General features: G+C 51.1%; 5 protein-coding genes across 5 annotated transcripts; 2 read left to right on the top strand and 3 right to left on the bottom strand.

Annotated features, from left to right (window-relative positions):
• EPUS_00569 (uncharacterized protein) lies at nt 1-2,035 on the top strand (the record flags this gene model as incomplete). Its single annotated transcript, XM_007804598.1, has 3 exons — nt 1-434; nt 488-905; nt 953-2,035. The coding sequence occupies 3 exons, from the start codon at nt 1-3 to the stop codon at nt 2,033-2,035; spliced, it is 1,935 nt and encodes a 644-aa protein (XP_007802789.1).
• Nucleotides 2,036-3,592: 1,557 nt separating this feature from the next.
• On the bottom strand, nt 3,593-5,059 carry EPUS_00568 (uncharacterized protein; the record flags this gene model as incomplete). Its single annotated transcript, XM_007804597.1, has 5 exons — nt 3,593-3,640; nt 3,705-4,303; nt 4,359-4,445; nt 4,503-4,959; nt 5,012-5,059. 5 exons carry the CDS (start codon nt 5,057-5,059, stop codon nt 3,593-3,595), a joined length of 1,239 nt encoding a protein of 412 aa, XP_007802788.1.
• Nucleotides 5,060-7,600: 2,541 nt separating this feature from the next.
• On the bottom strand, nt 7,601-8,510 carry EPUS_00567 (uncharacterized protein; the record flags this gene model as incomplete). The annotated part of the gene is made up of 2 exons (XM_007804596.1): nt 7,601-8,359; nt 8,397-8,510. 2 exons carry the CDS (start codon nt 8,508-8,510, stop codon nt 7,601-7,603), a joined length of 873 nt encoding a protein of 290 aa, XP_007802787.1.
• Nucleotides 8,511-10,491: 1,981 nt separating this feature from the next.
• On the bottom strand, nt 10,492-12,775 carry EPUS_00566 (uncharacterized protein; the record flags this gene model as incomplete). Its single annotated transcript, XM_007804595.1, has 2 exons — nt 10,492-10,975; nt 11,034-12,775. 2 exons carry the CDS (start codon nt 12,773-12,775, stop codon nt 10,492-10,494), a joined length of 2,226 nt encoding a protein of 741 aa, XP_007802786.1.
• Nucleotides 12,776-14,623: 1,848 nt separating this feature from the next.
• On the top strand, nt 14,624-16,194 carry EPUS_00565 (uncharacterized protein; the record flags this gene model as incomplete). Its single annotated transcript, XM_007804594.1, has 3 exons — nt 14,624-14,679; nt 14,777-15,183; nt 15,236-16,194. The coding sequence occupies 3 exons, from the start codon at nt 14,624-14,626 to the stop codon at nt 16,192-16,194; spliced, it is 1,422 nt and encodes a 473-aa protein (XP_007802785.1).
• Nucleotides 16,195-20,713: the final 4,519 nt, after the last annotated feature.

Genomic DNA, 20,713 nt, shown 5'->3' with positions numbered 1-20,713 from the left:
ATGGCATTGGTAACCGACGCCGCACGCAAGGTGAGAAGGATCTCAAGAGCTTGCGATTATTGTCACCATCGAAGCATCCGCTGCCGAGCCAGTGAAGAAGGTGATGGGAAGAGATGTCAAAATTGTGTCGATTTCAACCAAGCCTGCACTTACGACAGGCCCGCAAAGAGAAGAGGCGTCAGAGCGCGTCAAAGATCAAATTCGGCGACGAGCTCGCCCCTCGAAGATCAGCCCAAACCTTCCAGACCTGAATCGCTCTCCCACCAGAATGGGCTTGATGGGCAACAACATACCCCTCAAACACCACCTGTTAATAATGCTACCCAAGCGTCCTCGAACCCGTCTAATCCAGATTCATGGCGTGCCCCTTATGTTGCTAGTCAAGGATTGATCATGGATCTGGTAGAGGTCTATTTCGAGGTCATATATCCCATGTGAGTATTGTTGATTGAAATCCTGTCTTCCTGCGCAGTTCTTACCCTCACAGATTCCCATTCTTCCATCGATCTACATTCCTTCGTAAGATTTCTCGTGGCGAATTTGATAGAAACCGCTTTTTCTTTGCTGCAACAATGGGGGTTTGTGCATTGGCTTCAGCCCGCGCTCGGGATGGTGCCATCTTTTCGAATCGTTTTGTTCCAGAGTCACTCAGCGAAGTTGCATCAGAAACTTTCTTCAATGCTGCCAAGGAGCAAATCCCCATCAATCTGGCGACCGCACAAGACCATAATTGCATGCGTGCCTGTGCCTTGCTAGCCATAACTTCCATCCAATATGGTCAAATCCGCGCCATGCATCAGCACCTCGGGAGATATCATAGCATAGTTGCCATGGACGGACTGCATGACGAGGCCAACTGGCCAAAGGACATGGGCCACGTAGAAAGGGAGGAGAGGAGACGGTTGGTATGTATACCATTTCTTTCCAAGTACTCTGGCTGATGCACAAATAGTTCTGGTCTATGTATACATTGGACATCTACTCCTCGACAGTGTGGTGCGGTGTCATGCGCGGTCGTGAAGCTCATTCCGATGTCCTCTATCCCACAGAGATAGACGATGAACTGTTTGACGATTCCGGTTTCCATGCCGCTTCAGAAGATTCTCCTCCAGTGATTGGACCCAATCCAAGCCGAATTGGCGCACCAATTCAGACCAAGAGCTGGCTTTGTGGTTGGAATTTCACCACAGATCTCTACCGTATCCTGGAACATGCGGTGAACCATTATCGAGCCAGCAGGATCAGACTCAAAAAGAAGAACTTTCTTCACGAGGTCTTTGGCGTAACAGATCTGGCTACGCAAGCTTCAGTCCTGGACGCTGTGATGCATATGTACGCCAATCTGCCACAATGCTTCAAGCAAACCAGACCCATCACTTTCAACCACACGGAAGACAGATACAGTTTTCAAGCTGCCAATATTGCTGCCACAGTTCAACTGCTACGCATGGTGCTTTTTTCGTCAGGCGGAGCTACCATCGAGCAAAGATGTCAAGTAGCTAGTGAAGTTGTGGCTGCATTTGCCTTGGTACCAGTGGCCTATCTCCGAGCCATCAGTGCTCCTCTACTCCACCATCTCGCAGGAATCGGATCCATACTAGGCTTCGTTCTGGAAGAGCCGCTTTCAGGTCAAAATTTTATCCAAGTCCGTAACGTTCTGCTATCTATGGCCCAGCTCCTCTCAAACATCGATTCTGGCGTCAATGCAACCACAGACGCCAGTAAGCGACTTCAGGCACTGGTGAAGAGAATCGATGAGTTCATACACGAAAAAGGGAGTCAAACGTTCCGGAGCTTCCCGCTAACCCAGCACCTGGAAGCTCATCAAGCTGTCCCGCAGAATCCAGGAACAGATCGCCTCACCAGCGTGAACAACGACAGTAATGGGACAGAGCACGACAGCAACAACAATTACCCCAGCTCGGCCGTTTCAAGTGCTCCAACAACCGCGTTGAACATGAACTTCCAATTACCTCCAGAACTACTGGACGATTGGACTTGGGCTTTTGATTTTGCACAGCCTTTCCAGACCTGAATCACAGTTGACTAAAATGCATGTATGCAATTTCACAATGCTCCACAAAATCAGATCTGCGGCGCGCCCTTTTTCATAACGGAGCTTGTCCGTTTACCGCGGATGCACAGACGCAGAAGCGGTCTTCAAGTGCCAAACTAAGACAGCGACATAAATACACCCTTGTCATTGAGTTGGCTACACTCGCAGAAACGCTCTATCCGTCCAGGAAAATGCCTAGCTGGGTCGCATTTCCGACATGAGCATCAAGGACCTTAAAGTCTATTCTAGTCCCCTCAACCAGGTTTTTTTTGGCGCAAGATGTTTCCAAGAGGGGAGGGACCTCGAGTCATTTAGTGAAGATTGCACCATCATACTGGGGACCCACCCCATCTCATCTCTTGCACTATTCACGATGATCCGGCAGATCCGGCAGTCAAACGCAATTCACTTCTGCTAGATTGGAGTTTCATCAGACCGACCCGGCATGGCTCACGAGTTAGACCAGAAGAAAAGAGAATACTTTTTTCAAAGGGAAAGATGCTCATTCGAAACCACAAAAAGATATTGATTTCACAAATAAAATTTCACCGATGCTGGCGCCAGAGAGGCAAATAGAGGGGAGGAGAAAGAAACACACACACGAGACCCGAGAGTCGGATGACGGCCTACCCAGTAAGGGCGGAGCAGCCGGCAGTTCGAGCAATATGAGCAGTAGAGCGTCGTCCGATACAAGGATACAAGCAGCAGACAGCATAACGAACACCCATTGTGACGAATTACGAGGATCGGAGGTTCTTTCGGCTGCCTCGATGTGCAAGCTCGGGTGCCTTGTTTGCGTTAACGCTTGTATACGGAGTCCGACTCCAGCGGTAGGGTTTAGACCGCATCGTTCATGCCTGCATACGTGCGACTGTTCACAGCTGGGGTATAGCTACTTTGTCGTCAACAGGGCGGATGCTGCTAGGGTCAGTCGTCTGGGGCAAGTGGGTTGGGATGTCAGTGCACACGGTCTAGACAGGTGCCGGCCTGGGGGTAGGGGGGGCCAGGTTGGCGGGCGGCGGTCTCTGCTTTGATGTCAAGGTCTCCCAAAGTTGTTGTTTTACATATTACGTCCTAACGAGGACCTGTCGCTTGGTATTCTTTCCAGAGCACGTCTGCTCGCAAGCTCTTATGACCTAACGTAGGCTGGTGCATGAATGCATGGCTTATGAAATGATTGATTCTCTAATTATAGTGTTCTTCGAAAGCCTGCGTCGGGTGATATGCAGATAGTGATGAGGCAGGAATCGATCGGCTTTGAGGCAGGACTGATGGATTCATGCAAGAGCTTACTGTGAGCACTGCTCAGCCCGGTCCTTTAAATGAGTCGGCAAAGAGCTGTCTGTCGGGGTTGTGGCAGGGTGCATGTCAGCCTTTTCTGCGTACTACTCGACTCGGCGACATGTTGAGTGCACAGCACATTGGGACACCCACTGTGGTGGTGAAATCGGTGCTGGTGAGATCTTTTGGCGGTGCACTTGGCAGTCGACAGGTGAGTGCCTGTGGGGGAATGGAGACTCGAGGCGGAGGCCTAGGTTAGACGTATTCCCTACCGGGTTGAGGTTGCCTGGCGTCATCTGAAATCTGCAGTAGCGTGTAAGCAGAACCGAGCCATTCTCAACTCCCCCGTTCTGGATCAACCACATACCCTTTCAGACGTGGACGAGATCTCATGGCGAACCTGTACCTTCGTGGACATGGGCCATGAATACTGCCAGTCGTCTGTCGTAGCCATAGTGCTCTGCATCATCCGAGACGCACCCATCGTGGTTCTTCCTCGGCCGTCGATGAAAGTTCGAACACCTGTCAGAATCCCGCGCGGGATGGAGGGAAGGTGTTCCTTCTGGCCCGGACTTTTCTGTTCATTTTGCCCCGAAGAGCTCTGGCCCGGGCTTCTCGATCGCCATGTGGATGGGAGGAAGAAGCGACGAAGAAGCTTTCTGCTTCGGAAGCTCCAGCTGCGCTCGCTTGAGTTCCGTGGCGGGCGTCTCTCATCGTTGTTACAACGAGCGACGAACAAGGTGCGGAAGGCGGTGAGTGAAGTCATGATGAGGCCCACTTCGGCTGACATTGTTTGCCAGAAGATCTCCCATACCGTGTCGAGTCGTTCGTGTTGATGCAGTCCCGCAGCTCGAGTTATGGTGACAGCGATGATCACGATTGTTAGGCAGAGCGACAATGACAATGCAGCCTTCTCGGTCCACTTCACTCGAATCTGCCAAATAAGTCGGACGGGTATATACAGAACTAAGCATAGAGTTAGTTGCCTCTAAATTCCACAACTTATGGTATCGACACTTACTCAGCAAATCCCCTATGATGTCGAGGACTATGTGCGACATCGCAAATTGTTCTGCTAAACGGACGTAGGATCCGCGTCCACACTGTACTAATCATATTGTAAGTCTCTAGTCCTTGCATCCAACCTGGTCTAGGCCCAACTTACTGGCACGCATGTCATAGAACCATGGGCATGCAAGAAAATTCACGGCGATTCCGTAGCCGGCTACTGCAACATTGAAGACCATAACAATCCACCAGTAGATAATTAGACGGGGTATGCGATCTATCAATCTTCTGAACAGGAACAAAAAGCTGAACTTGACGGAGGCGATGGAGCACCATGTCAAACAGAGGCTGACGACGAGAAACTTGTGGCAGTCGAATGTGCGCTGTAACCAATCGGGTGGCATTTCCAAATCTGGAATCCCCTCTTGCATGGCTTGCGTCATATACAGACTGTCCATGAAGGCGAACATGATGCCCACTGCGGCGGCCAGACAGAGAATGCCGAATAACAAGAAGCCATCGTCGATGGAGACCTGCTTCTGTATGCGGACTCGGACGTAGAAGCGGGCAGTGGCGCTGATCAGGCAAAGAGCGAATAATGTCAGGACTACTGACTAGGACGATTGTCAGTCAATTGGCTGTGCAAGAGAATGAGAGAACACTTACAACATAGGAGCGTCTAGATATCCGACCTGCGTTATCGTTGGGGCCCATGGCCACCGAATGCCCAAGTAAGTCCTTCGAGGTACTCAACGTACGAGCGCCCAAAGCAGGAAGAAGTCAGACTTGGTGTGACCGCGAAAGAAGCGAAAGAGGGAAAGATTTCAGATCTAGGGTGACCCAACATAATGCATGGTCCACAAGGAGAGCGCGTCTGCTATATAGGGATGTAAAAGCCCAACCATCACTGACAGCTTTTTCCAGAAATGGGGCATCCAAGCCAAAGGAATGCCGGATACTTATCGTTTGACGACTGCTGTAACTTTTAAAGCCCAACTCGTGTACTAGTGGCGAATTTACGATGATGGTAGAGCACCAACATTGGACATTTGCGGCCCCAGCATAGTAAAGTGTCCTATATCCCGACCTCGCGAAGGATCGGATCGCTGAGTTTGCTAAGCCATTTTTGAGATGGTCAGCTATCATGAAACAGCCAACAGCCGTATCTAGCTTTGGCAGTGAAATGGACTTGCTTCGGCATAGTCCGCATTGCAACTTGGTGTTGTGTAATATACCGTGAAGATGCACTTGCTACAGGCCAATTCGCGTCTAGCACAGGCATCGCCCTCGCCATCGCCCTGTTGAGCCTGGTCAGTGAGTGGCGGGTAGACGCTTTCTCGTCACTCTGTTGGTTGTCTCAAGCATATGGAGGAGCATGAGAGCCAACTCGATGAATTACCTTTTGCACTAGCAGGCGAAGGATTCGAAAGCAGGATGAGATTGTTGGTGCTTGTGTTTGAACTAACGTTAGTTACTGGTGTCTCAGGATTACTAAGCGATTCGGCTGGTGCGGCTCTGTGCTTGGCACACCCTCCCACTTTTCCTGCATGAGATCTGATGCACACAAATATGATGGGACAGCCTAGAAGTAGCCAAGGTAGTCATCGATGATGAACGTGCACGGAGTACAAGAGGATGACAACGGTCCATATGCCTACCGCCCAACATGTTTGACGATATTGCTCGAGAGCTCTTCTTCAACGAAGGATTTCTTTGTGTGGTCTCACCGACCACTGCCACTTCAGTAGCCCAAACGAACCCGCACCTCTCTTCCGGGAGGCCAGCACTCCTGCGCCGGTTCTTTATCCAATCACTGATGGCTCAAACCTGTTCGACTCGCCAGAAAGAGAACGGAAGCCATGGCGTGCGGTGTTTAACAAAGACTTCAATGCCGAACATACTCTGTCCCTGATTCCCGGCATAGTCAAAGAGACACTTGTCTATTCAGAGACCTTGCGGGGTTTTGCTCGGAATGGAGAAATGTTTCATCTGGACACCATCACTCTGCGGTTCATCATGGACTTGACTGGGGGAACAACATTGGGCACCAAGCCATCAGATCCTCCTTTGGCCTGTAACATCGCTGACGTTTGAGTAGAAATGCTGAAATATGGAGCACAAAAAGACCACAACACGCTAGCTGAGTGCATGTTGAGCCAGATTCGGTGGCATCAACCTAGTTCTGAAGTCAACCCTTTAGCAGGTTGGACATCGCCCGTTTGATTGTTCATTGGTGGAATGGCCGACGGATGGATCGATATATTGGAGAGGAGCTCGACAAACGACATCACAAATACAAAGCTGATCTTGGCAACAAACGCAGCAAGACAGTGATTGATCTTGTCTTGCAGTCATACATGCCGGAAAACGCAGCAGCCAACAGGCCCGAGAAGCTTGATACAGAATTCCGAGGCCTTGCAATTCGCCAGATTGGGCCTGTTCCTGTTTGCAGGCAATGATTCTCCAAGCATCACCATCCGCTACAGCCTTCATCTGTTGTCGAAGAATCCGGATTGTCCAGCTCGTCTCCGCGCCGAACACGATCAAGTCTATGGAACCGACGCATCAGCAGCGCCAAACATGCAGAAGGAACACCCTCATCTCGCCAAATGGTTACCATACACAACCGCAATGCTGAAAGAGGCACTGCGACTCTTCGCCCCTGCAGGGACGAGCCAAGCCGGCCAACCCAACCGATCCGTCACCAAGAACCAGGGCAATATCCTGCCAACCTACAAGACCATGCTCTTCATCATCCACGTCAAGATTGAAGACGTATCGTGGGGAGCGGGTGTATCAGGTCGAGGAGGGGCGGCAGCACATCCGGTGCAGCATTACCCGTGCAAGGTGTCTCTGAGGAAGACTTGAGACGTGACATTGGTGCTACGGATCGCTGGCGATCTGTCAGGAAGCTGCTTGAGAGGTGGAAATGTCTTTTTGAAAAATGAACATAGGTCACATACAATGTTGGGCTCGATTACGAGGGGGGGCTTTCACCCTTCCACTCTGCACCCACTCCAATGCATCAGCCCGCCCGAGTTATGAGTGACAGCTTCATATGCTACGCGATCTGTCAAGGGAATTGCTTGAAAGATCAAATGTCTCAAGAAACTGTAAAACGAATGTCACAGAAACACAGACTGCAGGGCCCACCACAACGGCGCATTTTCTCTCTCTCTTTCTCTCATCCCTCCGCTTCTGAACCCGCATCCGCACCCGCATCCACCGCAGCCCTAGAAAAACCAGCCACGATCACTACGCCACCAGCCCCCTCGTCCTCAGCACCTCCCACACCCTCTCCGTCTCGCGCTCGCGCTCCTCAACGGCACGGCCCCTCCCTCTCTCCCCGGCACTCCCGCCCTCCCTATCAACCTCGACCCAAACCCCATCCTCCTCCTCGCCCTCCCCCTCCCAGGTCCTCACCAGCCTAAAGACAAAAGTGCGCTGCGCCTCCGGCTCGAGTATGGCGGCCAACTTCCTCAGCCAGCGCTCGCGATTGCCGCGGAGGTCCCACAGGACCTGCAGATGCTGCATGACGTTGCGGCATTGGTAGGCGGCGGCGGCGGTGGTGGAGTCGGAACCGGAGTCTTCGTTGTTGTTGTCGTCGTCGTCGGGCGGGGAGCGGCGTCGTCGCGCGGTGTGCATGCTCCATTCTGATGCATATGTTCCTAGGATCTTGTGGGTCCAGACTTCTTCATTGCCACCAAGCTGTTGCGGATTCATGTTCATGTCCATGCCCCAATCGTCAGGATCCGGTGGCGGTGGTGGCGGGAGGGGGGGTTGTTGTGGCGGTGGGCGGGAGGAGGCTGCGTGGGAGCGGGCCAAGGGTAGGAGGGTCCTGCGAGGCAGACCGCGCGGGAGGCGTGGAAGCTGGATGCGATTCCGAGTCGAAGGCTGAGCCCGGCGGGAGGAGGCTGCGTGGGAGGCGAGCAAGGGGAGGAGGAGGGATCTGGGAGGCAGACCGGCCGGCAGTGGAAGCTGGATGCGATTCCGAGTCCAAGGCGGAGGCTCGAGCTTGCACTCGCGCTGAGCCTGACCGCGGAGAGGTTACGCGTCCGGTGCTGCTGCTGCTGCCGCCGCCGCCTCGTGCTCTGCTATGGCTCTGGCCGCCGACGATGGCGGTAGGCTGGTGCGCAAGATGCGCTGCGTCGCGCTTCGAAGGCATTCTTGAGTTCAAACGCAGGCGCACGCCGCGTGCCGTAGAGGTGGAGGCAAGCGAGACTGGTCAAGAACCCGTAAAGGCTCCGGCAGGGGCGGGTGTCACAGGAGATTTATACTTTCATGGGCTCAGTGGGGGGTTCTTAAAGGTTGCAGCGTAGCAGAAAGAAAGACGCGACGATGGCGAGGGAGAGAGTGAGAGCGAGGGCGAGAGCGAGATCTGATAGAGTTGGATATTCAACAAGAAGCCACCTCGACGCCGTACCAGGTGTCTGTCTGTCTGTCTATCTGTTTGTCTGGCAATGCCTCTACCCACGAGGTAGATCAAACAACAGCATACGCATACGAAACTCATCAGCGAAACTCATCAGCGAAACTCATCAGCGAAACTCATCAGCCATGTGCTTCCTTCTCGTCCTACCTGGTAGAATGGAGTCGTGGTTCCTGGCTGCTGCAATGCCCAGACCAGACACGTCTCATGTGTCATGTGGTTCGCGACACGGTCAACACGCAGCAGTGAGCAGTATGCAGTATGCAGTATGCAGTATGCAGTAGTTAGTACTTCGTATCATGTCGGCCAAGTCGCACCGCTAATGCTTAGATAATACATCTTGTGTCCCAGCTAAGTCCGTGTCAGGAGTATGAACCGTGCGCTCCCCCCCGCACGCGAGAAGCGTGCAGCAAAAGACTGGATTACGGAGGGAACAGGAGGGAATCCACAGGAATTCCCATGTAAGGTTCACAACCATCTCATACACCCTGTACCGCTCGGCATTCCTAACAGTCCGCGTCACCACTGTTTATTACTATCTATCACTATCTATCACTATTTATTACTATAAATTACTGTCTATTACGATCTATCACTATTTATTACTATTAATTATTATCTATTACTATTTATTACTGTCTAATACTGTCTATAACTAGCTATGCTCAGTGAAACCATGTTCCTCCTTGCAGTCAAACTAACTACTACTAAGTTAGTAATCATCTGCAATGCTGCCCTGGATATTTGCATTTCCGATGGACGATCAAGCACGTGCTGATCTCGCCTAACTCTTTCTTCGGATTGGGGTTAGGGGGGGTGTGGCGTAGGTGTGTGGTGTGTGATGTGTGGGTGGTGTGGGTGTGGCAGGGTGGAACCGAGCAGGATATGTAAGGTAAGGTTCGTGTTCATACTCCGAACTACGTCCTGCATTCGCGCATGATATGCAGGGACAATCAATTATGCTGACATTGGACCTCCGGACCCAAAACCTACTACGGGGATAGTAGTAACTTAGATGTGACATTTACGTACTATAGTAGTGGTCCGCTCGAGATCTCGGAGATGAGATCCAACTGAGATCCAACGCCGATCTGCTGACGCCATCCAGTCCTCAGTCCTGGTCCACTCCACCTGCTCGATATGTCCGGCCGAAACAGGAAACAGGAAACAGCAGCGCCCCACACCATCGGTAATAACTCCCCCCACACAAAACCAACCAGAACCAACCAGAACCGCCGAGGGTATCGATTACCTTTCCATGCTATCCTCTGATCACATCATGATATTCATGACTCATCTGTGTTCCAAGTATGTGCTGCTTGTTGAACTTCAGAGTGTACTCTCTTGGACAAAACAACGCAAGACATATGTCAAAAATGATACTGAATAATGTCATGTCCCTCTCCCCAGCTGCTAGTATCGTGTGTAGATTATGATTCTGCCTCAAGGACACTTCTTCTACGCATTAATGGCGGTCCGGCCGCCTCTTTGATGGGTTAAGCGTCTCCCTGCTGGTGGCGAACCAGCATTGCCGTTCCTAAGCATCTCCTGCTGGGGCTGCTGGAGCGGCGCGGATGGTCTTGTCGACAGAAGTACAGCACTGAAGCATCCATCGCGCAGAGGCGCCAGCCGGGCGGGAGGGGTTTCCCGCTTTGTGTAGCGTACAAGGTCCTCGTATTCCAAGACCCTCGTATTCCAAGACAACTGGTGCTTTCCTTTATATTGCTGATAACCCAGAAAATGCGTATCCACTGCCCGCCACACTCATCCCGTGATTGCCGGATGGATGCTGATTATGTTGCGGCGGCGGCGGTGGGGGCGGCAGCGCTGGGGGAACGTAGTAATTTTTGTACGGCGCGTCAGGCTTCGAGAAATCCGCATTCCTGTACAACGGATTCACAATGCCGCTGGGCGGCTTCTTCGGCGCTGGCGGTGCTTGTGGCGGTAGCGGTGGCAAACTCGCCTGGCCTGGTTGCTGATAAAAGCTGGATGCATTGTTCGTCGTGTTGACGCCCGACATGGCCGTATCGTGCGTGTTCCAACCCCATTTCTCATGGAGTTCATCAATGACGAATTGAATGCGCCAGCCGCCCTCACGTTTGATGCGCGCGAAAATCTCAAGGACCTCCTCCTGTTCACGCCGGTGGGTAAGGCATTCAGCAGCGATGGCGAGACAGCGAAGGGAAGCAGAGGCAACGCCCCTGAAAGTCGTTGATGTCAGTAAATGAATTGGAAGACGGTCAGGCTGTGGAAACTTACCGATCCTTGACATGCGCAACAATACCACAGATCTGCCGGGAGTGATAGATCTTCATCTGCTCCAGGGAGTCCTTGTATTCTTGGTCCATGCCGACATCCGGATGAATGCCACCAAGCAAAGCCATGGCACTGTGGTAGAACATCCTTGCCACGATGGTCGGCCGCTTGATGAGCCACACTTCAGGGAAAGAAGACTTCATGGATGCTTGAAACGGTGGCACATATGCCATGGGATGCATCGTTGGGGGGATGCATGCGTGCCATCGATCGCACCAGCTCTTGAGATCCATCCACATCTGTAACCTCTTATTCAACCGCAACTGCTCCGCCGCCGTAGTCTGCTCACGAAAGCGTGGGATTGATGCCCGGAAATTGGCAACCTTGGCCAGAATGTAAAGGATCTTGTGGGTCCAGACTTCTTCATTGCCACCAAGCTGTTGCGGATTCATGTTCATGTCCATGCCCCAATCGTCAGGATCCCAGGCGACTTGCCAGTTGAAGTGAAGACAACTGAAGAGTTCCAACCCGACGTTCAAGAAAAAGCAAGCACGTGCAATGCCAACACTTCGAGCACTCCAACCACATTCTTTGATCAAAGCACGCGAGCCGGCGATATGGTTCATCCGCTGCAGCGCCTTCTCGGTCATCACTTCGTAGACATTAAGGATTACCGCCGTCGTAGCGCATAGAGCCGTGTCTCGATCAGGATTTTGCAACAAACGTAAGAAAAGCTGGTTGGCTTTCGTATAGTATTCCAAAGCCACATCATCAGGATATTGTGCTGGATTGATCAGATTCATGTGACGACCTCCACAAGCAAGAAACGCGTATCGTAACATAGGTTGATGCAGTGATTGAAAGGGTAAGAGCTCGGAAAAGTGCTTTTCTGCGTCCATGCTGTCCATCCACAACGCCACCTCTTCGACAAAGACTTGCATGAAGAGCACTTCCCGCGGCGTCTCAAAAGCAGGGCGGCATTGCTCCTCCTCCGCAGGGATAGTAGGGGCCGAGTTGTAGGATTGCGTAGGGGGTTGGGATGGTTCCGAGAAATGCGAAGTAGTGATCGACGGGTTATGATGGTGGTGTTGCTGATAGGAATCATGATGGTGGTCAGGATAAAGAGGTTGCTGAGATTCAGGGTATGTTTGAACCACCGCGCCCACCGGGGGTAATGATTGATGTGACAGGATGGGTGCGCCCATCGATTGCGAAAAGTCGTAGGTCATCTCCGCTTGGACGTCATACTGGTCTTCCTTCTCCAGCGGCGCATACTTGGCAAGACCGTCTTTGTATTCGTCCGCGATCTCACGAGACTCGTCTTGGAACGTGACTTGCCAATCATGCGTCGGAGGAATCAGATATATGGGTGCTTTAGGTGTGGTCGTGTCGATGAAATTGAGTCGGATGCCTCGCTCACACTCCCGATTAGATTTTCGACAATTTTGACACACAGGCGTTCCTTCGTCGCATTTGAGATGCCGTGATCTACAGGTGAGGCATCCTGTTCGTACCCTCTTCGGTTTCGCAGTGGTCGTGGCGGCTTCCGTGCCACCGCCGGGACTCTTGTCTGATCCATTCATTGAGCTAGGACTCTCGGCAATGGTATGAGAGCTGCTAGGCGACTTTCTTGCCGAAGTCTTTCTCGAATTCGGCTTGCCTTTTTGCTTGACTGTTCTTCCATCCACAATACCAGGAGTCAGCAAACCATTCCCCGGTGCATGCCGCGGCTGCTCAGCGGCCATCTGTATGCCGGGTTCACCATGTGAGGCGAAGTTCGTATCGTCCAACGGGGTAGGTAGCCCAAACACTGTCTGAGGCAAGTACTGCGCAGCGTATGCTCCCGCCACGGTGGGCGTTGGGAAAGCCGCTTTAAGGCCGTGTATTGCGCGTTGGAAAAGCCACCTAAGGCCGTGTATTGGCCGACGCTGATTGTTGCTATGCGGTGCGAGCCGCGCGCGAGATTATACAAGAATATAAACAGATGGAGTTGGCTTGTGTCGTGAGAGATGTCGAGCAATGGCACGGCTGGGATGCGCAGTTATGTCGCTTTGAACATATCGTAGTAGCCGAGACAAGGACCTTGAGGAATCATCGAATCCTGTGTAACCGATAGCAGGAGGAATTGGCCCGGCGAACCAAACGATTTTGCGAACAAGGACGATGATGGTGGGGACAAAGGAATGTTTAGTCGAGATATTCCAGGTACTAGGACACGGGGGGAAACGGGGCAAAAGTTGGGTTGAATGCGACCGACAGGCGAGCTGGTCGAAGAGAGTAGTGAGCGTACTAGGCGAACTCCACACGAATTGCTGCTCATCAATGGGACAAGATCATTGTGCCGCTGAAGTAGGCGGTAGTTCCAACTCGAGATGTCGAAATTCTTGACGTGGTGTGATGTTGCAACAATGGCGCAAGGCCGTGGGCATGGGCATGGGGTGTCAAGGTGATGGTGCAGCGATGATGTTCATACATAGCAATTATTATTGGGGAGAGGAGGAAAGGCAGGTGCAGCCTCTAGGGCCCAAGCACCAAATCTGATCGACAAAGAAGCGAAGTCAAAGAGAAGGTTAACCGGGGTTGACTTCCAAGTGGTCCGGGCGGCGCAGAAATGCGATGCATCAACTGGATGCCCACGATGCCCAGGGATGTCTAGGGCATGCTTACCTCGATCTAGATGGATAAGCTAGACGGATTTGCTCCCCAAGGCCTAGAACTCCCAAGGTTTATCCAGTGATTTGAGATACTTCCTGGTGAGGCTCCCAGATCATCACCATCATTAATGACTATTGTGGTAGTGTTTTCAACGTGTCTCATGCAGGCAATTTGAGAAGGGCTGCCTGTCATGGCCAAACTTCTTTCTATTCTACTGCTATTTATGGATAATGTTATCTTGCATCTTGGATAGTCTTTTTGCCTATCCAGATTGTGTAAATTGGACCCTCGTTCAGTTCCTCGTTGGCCCGGAGGCCCTTCGGCCTCTCGCTTGGGCCTCTGGACCATTGCTCTCGTGGTGGCTTAATCAGTGGCAAACCTGATGTGGCGGTGCTGAAAGATACGTGGTACTATTACTCCGGAGTTATGGGTCACCTAGACTAACTAGTTACCCCGAAAAGCCAATGGCTGCTCACTATTTCAGCCGAACCCGCAAACTTTTCCTGGTTGACCATTAAGACATCTTCGCCGCAGGAGCTTTACCTTCCAGTCAGCTAAGACAGAAGAAACCCCGTCAATACTAAAGGTATCGGTGGCTTTGCTGTGACAGAAGCTGGTGCTTGTTGACATCGCTGGCTGCCTCCAAGGAACCGTCAGTGTCAGCAGTTGTGGTCGGTGCTCTCAGCCTTATCCTGGTGAGTTGATGTGTTGGTGAGACAGATACGGTCGATTTCGGGGCCTCGGCCATTGGGCACGATTTTCATATTCGCCTTTTTGCCCTCACTGAACATGATTTGGTGTGGATAGATCTGACACTCAAGGCCCGCAGTAGAGAAAGTTCAGCCGGCATTGCGATATGCTTGCCAAGCTCCTGTCACTCCTTATCACGTTCACATCTTCCTTTGTGGCAGCTTCCTTCTCAGACCAACTACGGTTCGATGGACACCCCAGTAGACTCGACCCAGCGTCGAAGCGACCCAACGTGCATCAGTTCGTAAGTAGTTTGAGGCCAGGACACTTTTTGGGTTTGCGCTTAGGGATTATTAGTCGCTCAAGCACATTCTGATATTTGGCGCCCAAACTCACCGCAGGATTGACGTTGTGCATGATGGCAACGATGCGCCCACACTACCGGTACTCCTGGCGAGCTCCGAAAACACTCTCATTGACAGGTTGCTGGACCGGCAGCCGTTGAGGGTAGAAAGCCTGCTGAGAAATGCCCAATATCAGGGCCAAACTGCGGACCTAGAAGCAGCTGAATGGATATCAGAGCATGTTCCCGGGCCCAATGTCACCGACAAGCAGACCGTCCTCAATCTCGCCGTCATGGCTTCTGATGCATATGTTCCTGCTTCTGATGATCCTGCATGGCTCAACTGGACTGGCGGATTCAATCGGTCACGGAGCTTCGGCTTCCAATCCGATGGCATAAGAGGACATATCTTTGCTGACCAGGGCAATTCCACCATAGTCATCGCCATCAAAGGCACCGAAAGGGGTTAGCCTTTCCCAATTCACTTGAGGGTGGACAAAAAGCTTACTCCTGACAGCTATTTTTGAGGGTGCAGGGACTTCCACGAACGACAAGATCAACGACAATCTCCTCTTCAGCTGCTGTTGTGCACAACAGGGGCATTGGTTTTGGCATCAGGTCTGTAGTTGCGCTACTAACACATACCAATGCGATAAAAACTGCTTGATCAGAGAACTCATCGCAGAGAATCATTACTACAGAGCTACACTTGATCTCTACAGCAATGTCACAGAGCTCTATCCTGACTCTACCATTTGGCTAACTGGCCACTCGCTTGGTGGGGCCCTAAGCAGTTTACTTGGTTTGACCTACGGTCATCCAGCGGTGACCTTCGAAGCGCCCCCGGACGCACTTGCTGCTGAGCGTCTTGGCTTACCATTGCCTCCTGGCAGCATCTCCCATCATACAAGATCCCACACTGGTGTTTCTCACTTTGGCAACACTGCCGACCCGGTATACATGGGCTCATGCGATTCACTTCTTTCTTTATGCAGCATATGGGGCTATGCGTTCGAGTCACAGTGTCACACCGGTGCAAGATGTGTGTATGATACCGTGACAGACAAAGGATGGTGGGCGAGCGTTGGCCATCATGGCATTGAAGGAGTCATCAATAACGTGATCAAAGTGTATGGGGAGGTTCCGAATTGTGAACCTGAAGATGCTGAGTGTGTCGACTGCTTCAACTGGAAGTTTGATGGCACAACCACGACAACAACTGCATCCTCGACAAGCCTTACCCCAACATCGTCTTCCAGATCACATACACGTACCCAAACCTGCAGGACGCCCGGATGGTGGCATTGTCTGGATAAGACGTCTTCCTCTATAAGTACATTTACAGCATCAGTATCAGCGCCAACAACTACATGTCATACGCCAGGTTGGTTTGGATGCAAGGATCCAACTTCCACATCTATGGTGTCCTCCGCTTCTGTCGCTACTCTGACTAGCCAAGCAAGGGCGGAGAGATGAAGATTTGAACGAGTTGATGATCATTTGGTCGTGGAGATTGAATGCTCAATTCTATGCTCCAACGCGCTGCAAGTCCGCCATGGGCTACCTCTAGGTGCAGCCTTCGCAAAAAGTTATTACGTGCTACACGCTGCAGACATGCTAGCATGTGTTGGGGCTGCCTGTGTTAGCAAAACCGACCCTGCGACTTGAAGGTACCTCGTTTTGCTTATTGATTTGCCCGTAGTTGCATGCTACGCCTTCTATCACAAAGCACACCTATTACACACCGCAAGAGAAGCAAGGTATGTCCAGGCTCGAACAAGCAATGAACAAGCAATGAACTCAGCACAAGGATTACCCTACTCACACTTAGATCCAAATAATGACACAATTACCCTAGCACTCTCGAGACTGAGCACGTTCCTTCGCTTTTTGAATGCGATTACTAGAACCAACCATCCATCCATCAAGCTTCTGGGTCAAGTCACTGCTCTCTAACAGTTGGTGACCTGGTATGAGAAAAGGTCCACACTGGACACATGGTTGGGCCAGTCTGAACACGAGAACCCGGCAATATCGCCCGAGCAGTCGGGGCTGATATACATCCTGATGCAGCAGTCGCTGTCAGCGCTGCGATCCCAGTCGAACGTTTGGCCCCTTCCGTGGTTGAACACTGCACAAGCCTTGTTGCCTGACCCTTGAACGACGTGAGGCATATTGTTAGGTTCACGCCATGACCCAAACCCAATGAGAAATGGAGACTCCGGTGTATTTAGATCAACTTATCAAGTCCAGCCGGCGGTGGCCGATTACGCCAAGAAAAGGGTTGCCAGACCAGCGACAGCAGAAAGCCGCGTGTTGAGTTGCAATGTGCTTTCAGTAAGAACTTTCCTTAATGTCAGTCATGGCATGTGGTAGTCTGGGACGTTACGGACACCTGCAATGTTACTTCTTCGCGGATTGTTCTAATGAGTCGTCCTTTGCAGTTGTGGTCGTGCCGATTTGGCTTGTGTTGTAAAGGGTGCCAACCACACCTTTATGTCTTCCATGACCTCCATGACGGCGGAAGATGTGCTCCCTTCAGTTTACCCGATCACAAGGGTAGGACTTCTGATGTGTCCGCAGGTCATCAATAGGACGCACCAACATACGAGTGAGATGATGGTGAGACTTGAAGACGACGATGCTTGTTGTTCGAGGCCGTCTGCATATCATAGAAGATCCGAGTTTGTCCTTATAGGCAGGGATGTTTCTCCATTAGCTGCATGAAGCTGCTATGGTCATGAGGACGAAGACATCGCTTCAACAGGTCTCTCATTGGGCAATGCTTCCATTTAGCGAGCCATGCTTGAATGTCGAAGGTAGCCTGCAAGCTTCCATGTAAATGCTGCTATTTCGAAGAATGCTAGGGCCATGTTCATCGGAGCTTGTTCTTGAAATTGGGCGGTCGGGATTCGGGAGGATGTTTGATCCATTCACACAATTGTGGTCCGGATCCTGGGGTACTTTGCTGGACCATCAGTGAGTGAACTGACATCGCCGCAGACTACGTGTTGTGAACTCATGATAGCACTCCCATGTTTCACCGCAGAACAGTCCAGCTTCAATGGATCTAACTTTGTAGGCTCGGTCCAAGAAATGAGAACGGATGAAGCAGGTCTCGTCCTGGTTGCCTGCCTTTCAACACCATATCAACCTCATGTACCGCACTGTAACATAGTCAGCTTGGCGGACTCGATTCCGCGTGGTTAGCACTACCACGATTTACATTGGACCTGCTAGGAACATTGTCATTATGTTGCCAATCGTGTTTGACGTAGAGATCTTTCCGCACGCTGGCTTCGCCGCTTCGAATTGGGACTGGCTAGAGCCCATTCCGATTGTTACTCAATGACTTAATGCCCGAGCCTCTAGGAACTCCGATTACGAAGAGCGAACGTTCTATGCGCGACCTGAGATGGCTCCACCTTCGCGCAACCCTGTGTGCCATATGCTACGAGGTTGGAATCCTAAAAAAGACAGTGCTGTATGGTACCCGACACCGAACCCATGGGGCCTAGTTCTCTGCAGTCACACAGGGGACTACTTCACCAACCTACCGATGGGGTCGCTTGTATAGCACAGAGTTACCAACTACGTTTGAAGACGATCTACGTGCAAGCTAGACCTCTCCCTCGACCTATTCTTGGAGGAAAGTCCTCCAAGCCCTATACGAACGCAGGCAATGTTATCCCCAGCCCATAGCCTGGATCGATGAGCTCATGCTGTCATGATCAAGGACTTTCATGTAACGGACTACGAGGTAACCCTACAACGAAAACATTCGAAGCAACGCAAATTTGGTGTCATACACCCATGCTTCTTGAACGACTTCTTCCCCGAAAACCTTCGAAACGCCACTTGTTACATTTGGCGGCATATTCCTCAGGTGATTCGCACGCTGTGCACCAGGTGAACGGATGGCAAGCACTGAGGCTGTCCTGAAAGCCGCTTTCGTCTTTCTGCTGATCAGGCCCACCGTGCTTCGTTTTCCTCAGGCTTTGGCATGTGTGTGAGCGTCCGAAAGGAAAGCAAGGAGAGTAGATAGAACGAACTCTCCTACCACCAGGCCAGCCATTTTTTGATAAGCGTCTACCGCTTTGCATATTTCTGCCAGCTCCGAATCGACGATAACCGAAATCAACCGGCTCTGTATAGCAGGCCTTACCCTATCGGGAGTCACCTGGACCTGGAACGCTTGCTCCGGGGCTTGCTGATCTTGTTTCAACAGGACTTTCAAGCCTTGCGTTCGAATGAACGGGCCCGCGTCAGTCTCTGAGATCCGGTCTTCTCAGTTCTCGAAAATCCGCAATCACAGGAGTGGGGGGGGGAGCATGATACTCCAGCCCACTCTCGTGGTATGGAGCAAGTCCAGCAGAAGACATGGAGCGACAATGATGAGCAGTGGAGAAAGCGACAAGACATTCAATCAGGAGTATTTGGCGTGACTTATCTTCTGAAGCAGTATTAATTACATCCATAGCATGTTACTACCACTACGCTTGTCCCTTTTCGATATTGGGCCTTCTAGCTGCCATAAGGATGGATGGACAGAGTGCACAGAGCAACGACGTCGATGGAGGACGGGTTATGCGGCGGGTGGGTAGTGAAGACTTCTAGACTGGTGCTGCAGTGGGAGGAGAATGGTGGGGATTGGAATAAGAAATTTGCGGATGATGTGCAAGGTGGATAGATGGATGTCTAGCAGAGAGGGGCCATATTGGGTTTTTTCATCGGGCCGAAGCTTGGCGCCAAAATTTATGAGACTTCTCAGATTCCTGCTATGCTACACAGCTATTTAATAAGGGATAGGGCGCCCATTTCGCTCGTTTAGGGCAGCTACTCTATCTGGCATTGTTGAGATAGCCCTATTAATCTCCTCAATGGTTATTTTATCCCACTCTTCCTGGATAGCTTGACGCAGCACAGCTTCTTTGAAGATAACCCCCCTGGACTTCAAGCGCTGCTTTATTATCCTCTAGATAGTCTCAATAGGGTTGAGATCTGGCGAATTAGCAGAGTTCATATCCCATTTGATCCCTAGAAGGTCCTTGAGTGCTTTAACCTTGTTAAGACCTTTGCCCTTGGTACTATGAGGCCCATCATTATCTTCGACTAAAACGCGATCCTTATCCTATTCAGGAGCGACGATTTGCTCTAGAATAACCATATAGTCAGCTTGAACAAGCCGTCCCCCTATATCAGAGTCAGTATAGAAGTGGAGCTGACCCTTGAAATTCTATCTAATAACGCTATACACGTGTACGGATTGATTTTGGCGCTTCAACTTGAATTAGGTCTTTGAGAGAGCATTTCGAGCTTCAAAACCCTTTTAATGATGAATTCGAGCCTGTCGCTGTAAGTAAGTAGCAAAATAGGACTTATCACATTATCGAAACTTCTTAAATGTATCTAATTACTAATATTGACGTTCAAATCCCTATATAATTCAGGCTTTAATATATGCTTATAAGAGCATTTTTTTCTGCGCAGCCATATAAGTTCCCACACCAAAATCCTTCATATTTCTTTGAATTACACGTTCAGAGCCATTTGCTATACCAATAGTCTGTGCCACCCTAAAGTGGCTTAACGAAGCAAAGCCAAAACTGGCATCTTCAACGGCCTCAATAGCTTCACATTCGTGTGGAGCAAGTACTCGTTTTCGGCCTCGATTATGGATTTTCTCGCTGCTGCGCGCAGTACCCTCTTTTATGATTCGATAGCCAGTTGCTTTAGATACATTATGTATCTTAAATAACTGCGTACGAGGCAGTTTGCCAGCTGTGTGGCGTGCGTCAGCAAGAAGGCGCGCACGGCGCGGCGTATCAAGCATCGTTTTTAGCGTTCGTGAGGCCGCAGGAGAAGGAGGATCTATCGAATAAGACTTTCGGCAGACGCGTCGTCTGTTTCCTCGTTCAGAATCCATTGTTCCATGAAGGTCATGGTGGGGATAGGCACCATAAAGGGAAGACCAAGAAATGCGACATGCCGATGT

The sequence above is a fragment of the Endocarpon pusillum genome, assembly GCF_000464535.1.
Source record: "Endocarpon pusillum Z07020 unplaced genomic scaffold scaffold344, whole genome shotgun sequence".
Classification (NCBI taxonomy): domain Eukaryota; kingdom Fungi; phylum Ascomycota; class Eurotiomycetes; order Verrucariales; family Verrucariaceae; genus Endocarpon; species Endocarpon pusillum.
This window is presented reverse-complemented; position numbering and strand designations above follow the sequence as displayed.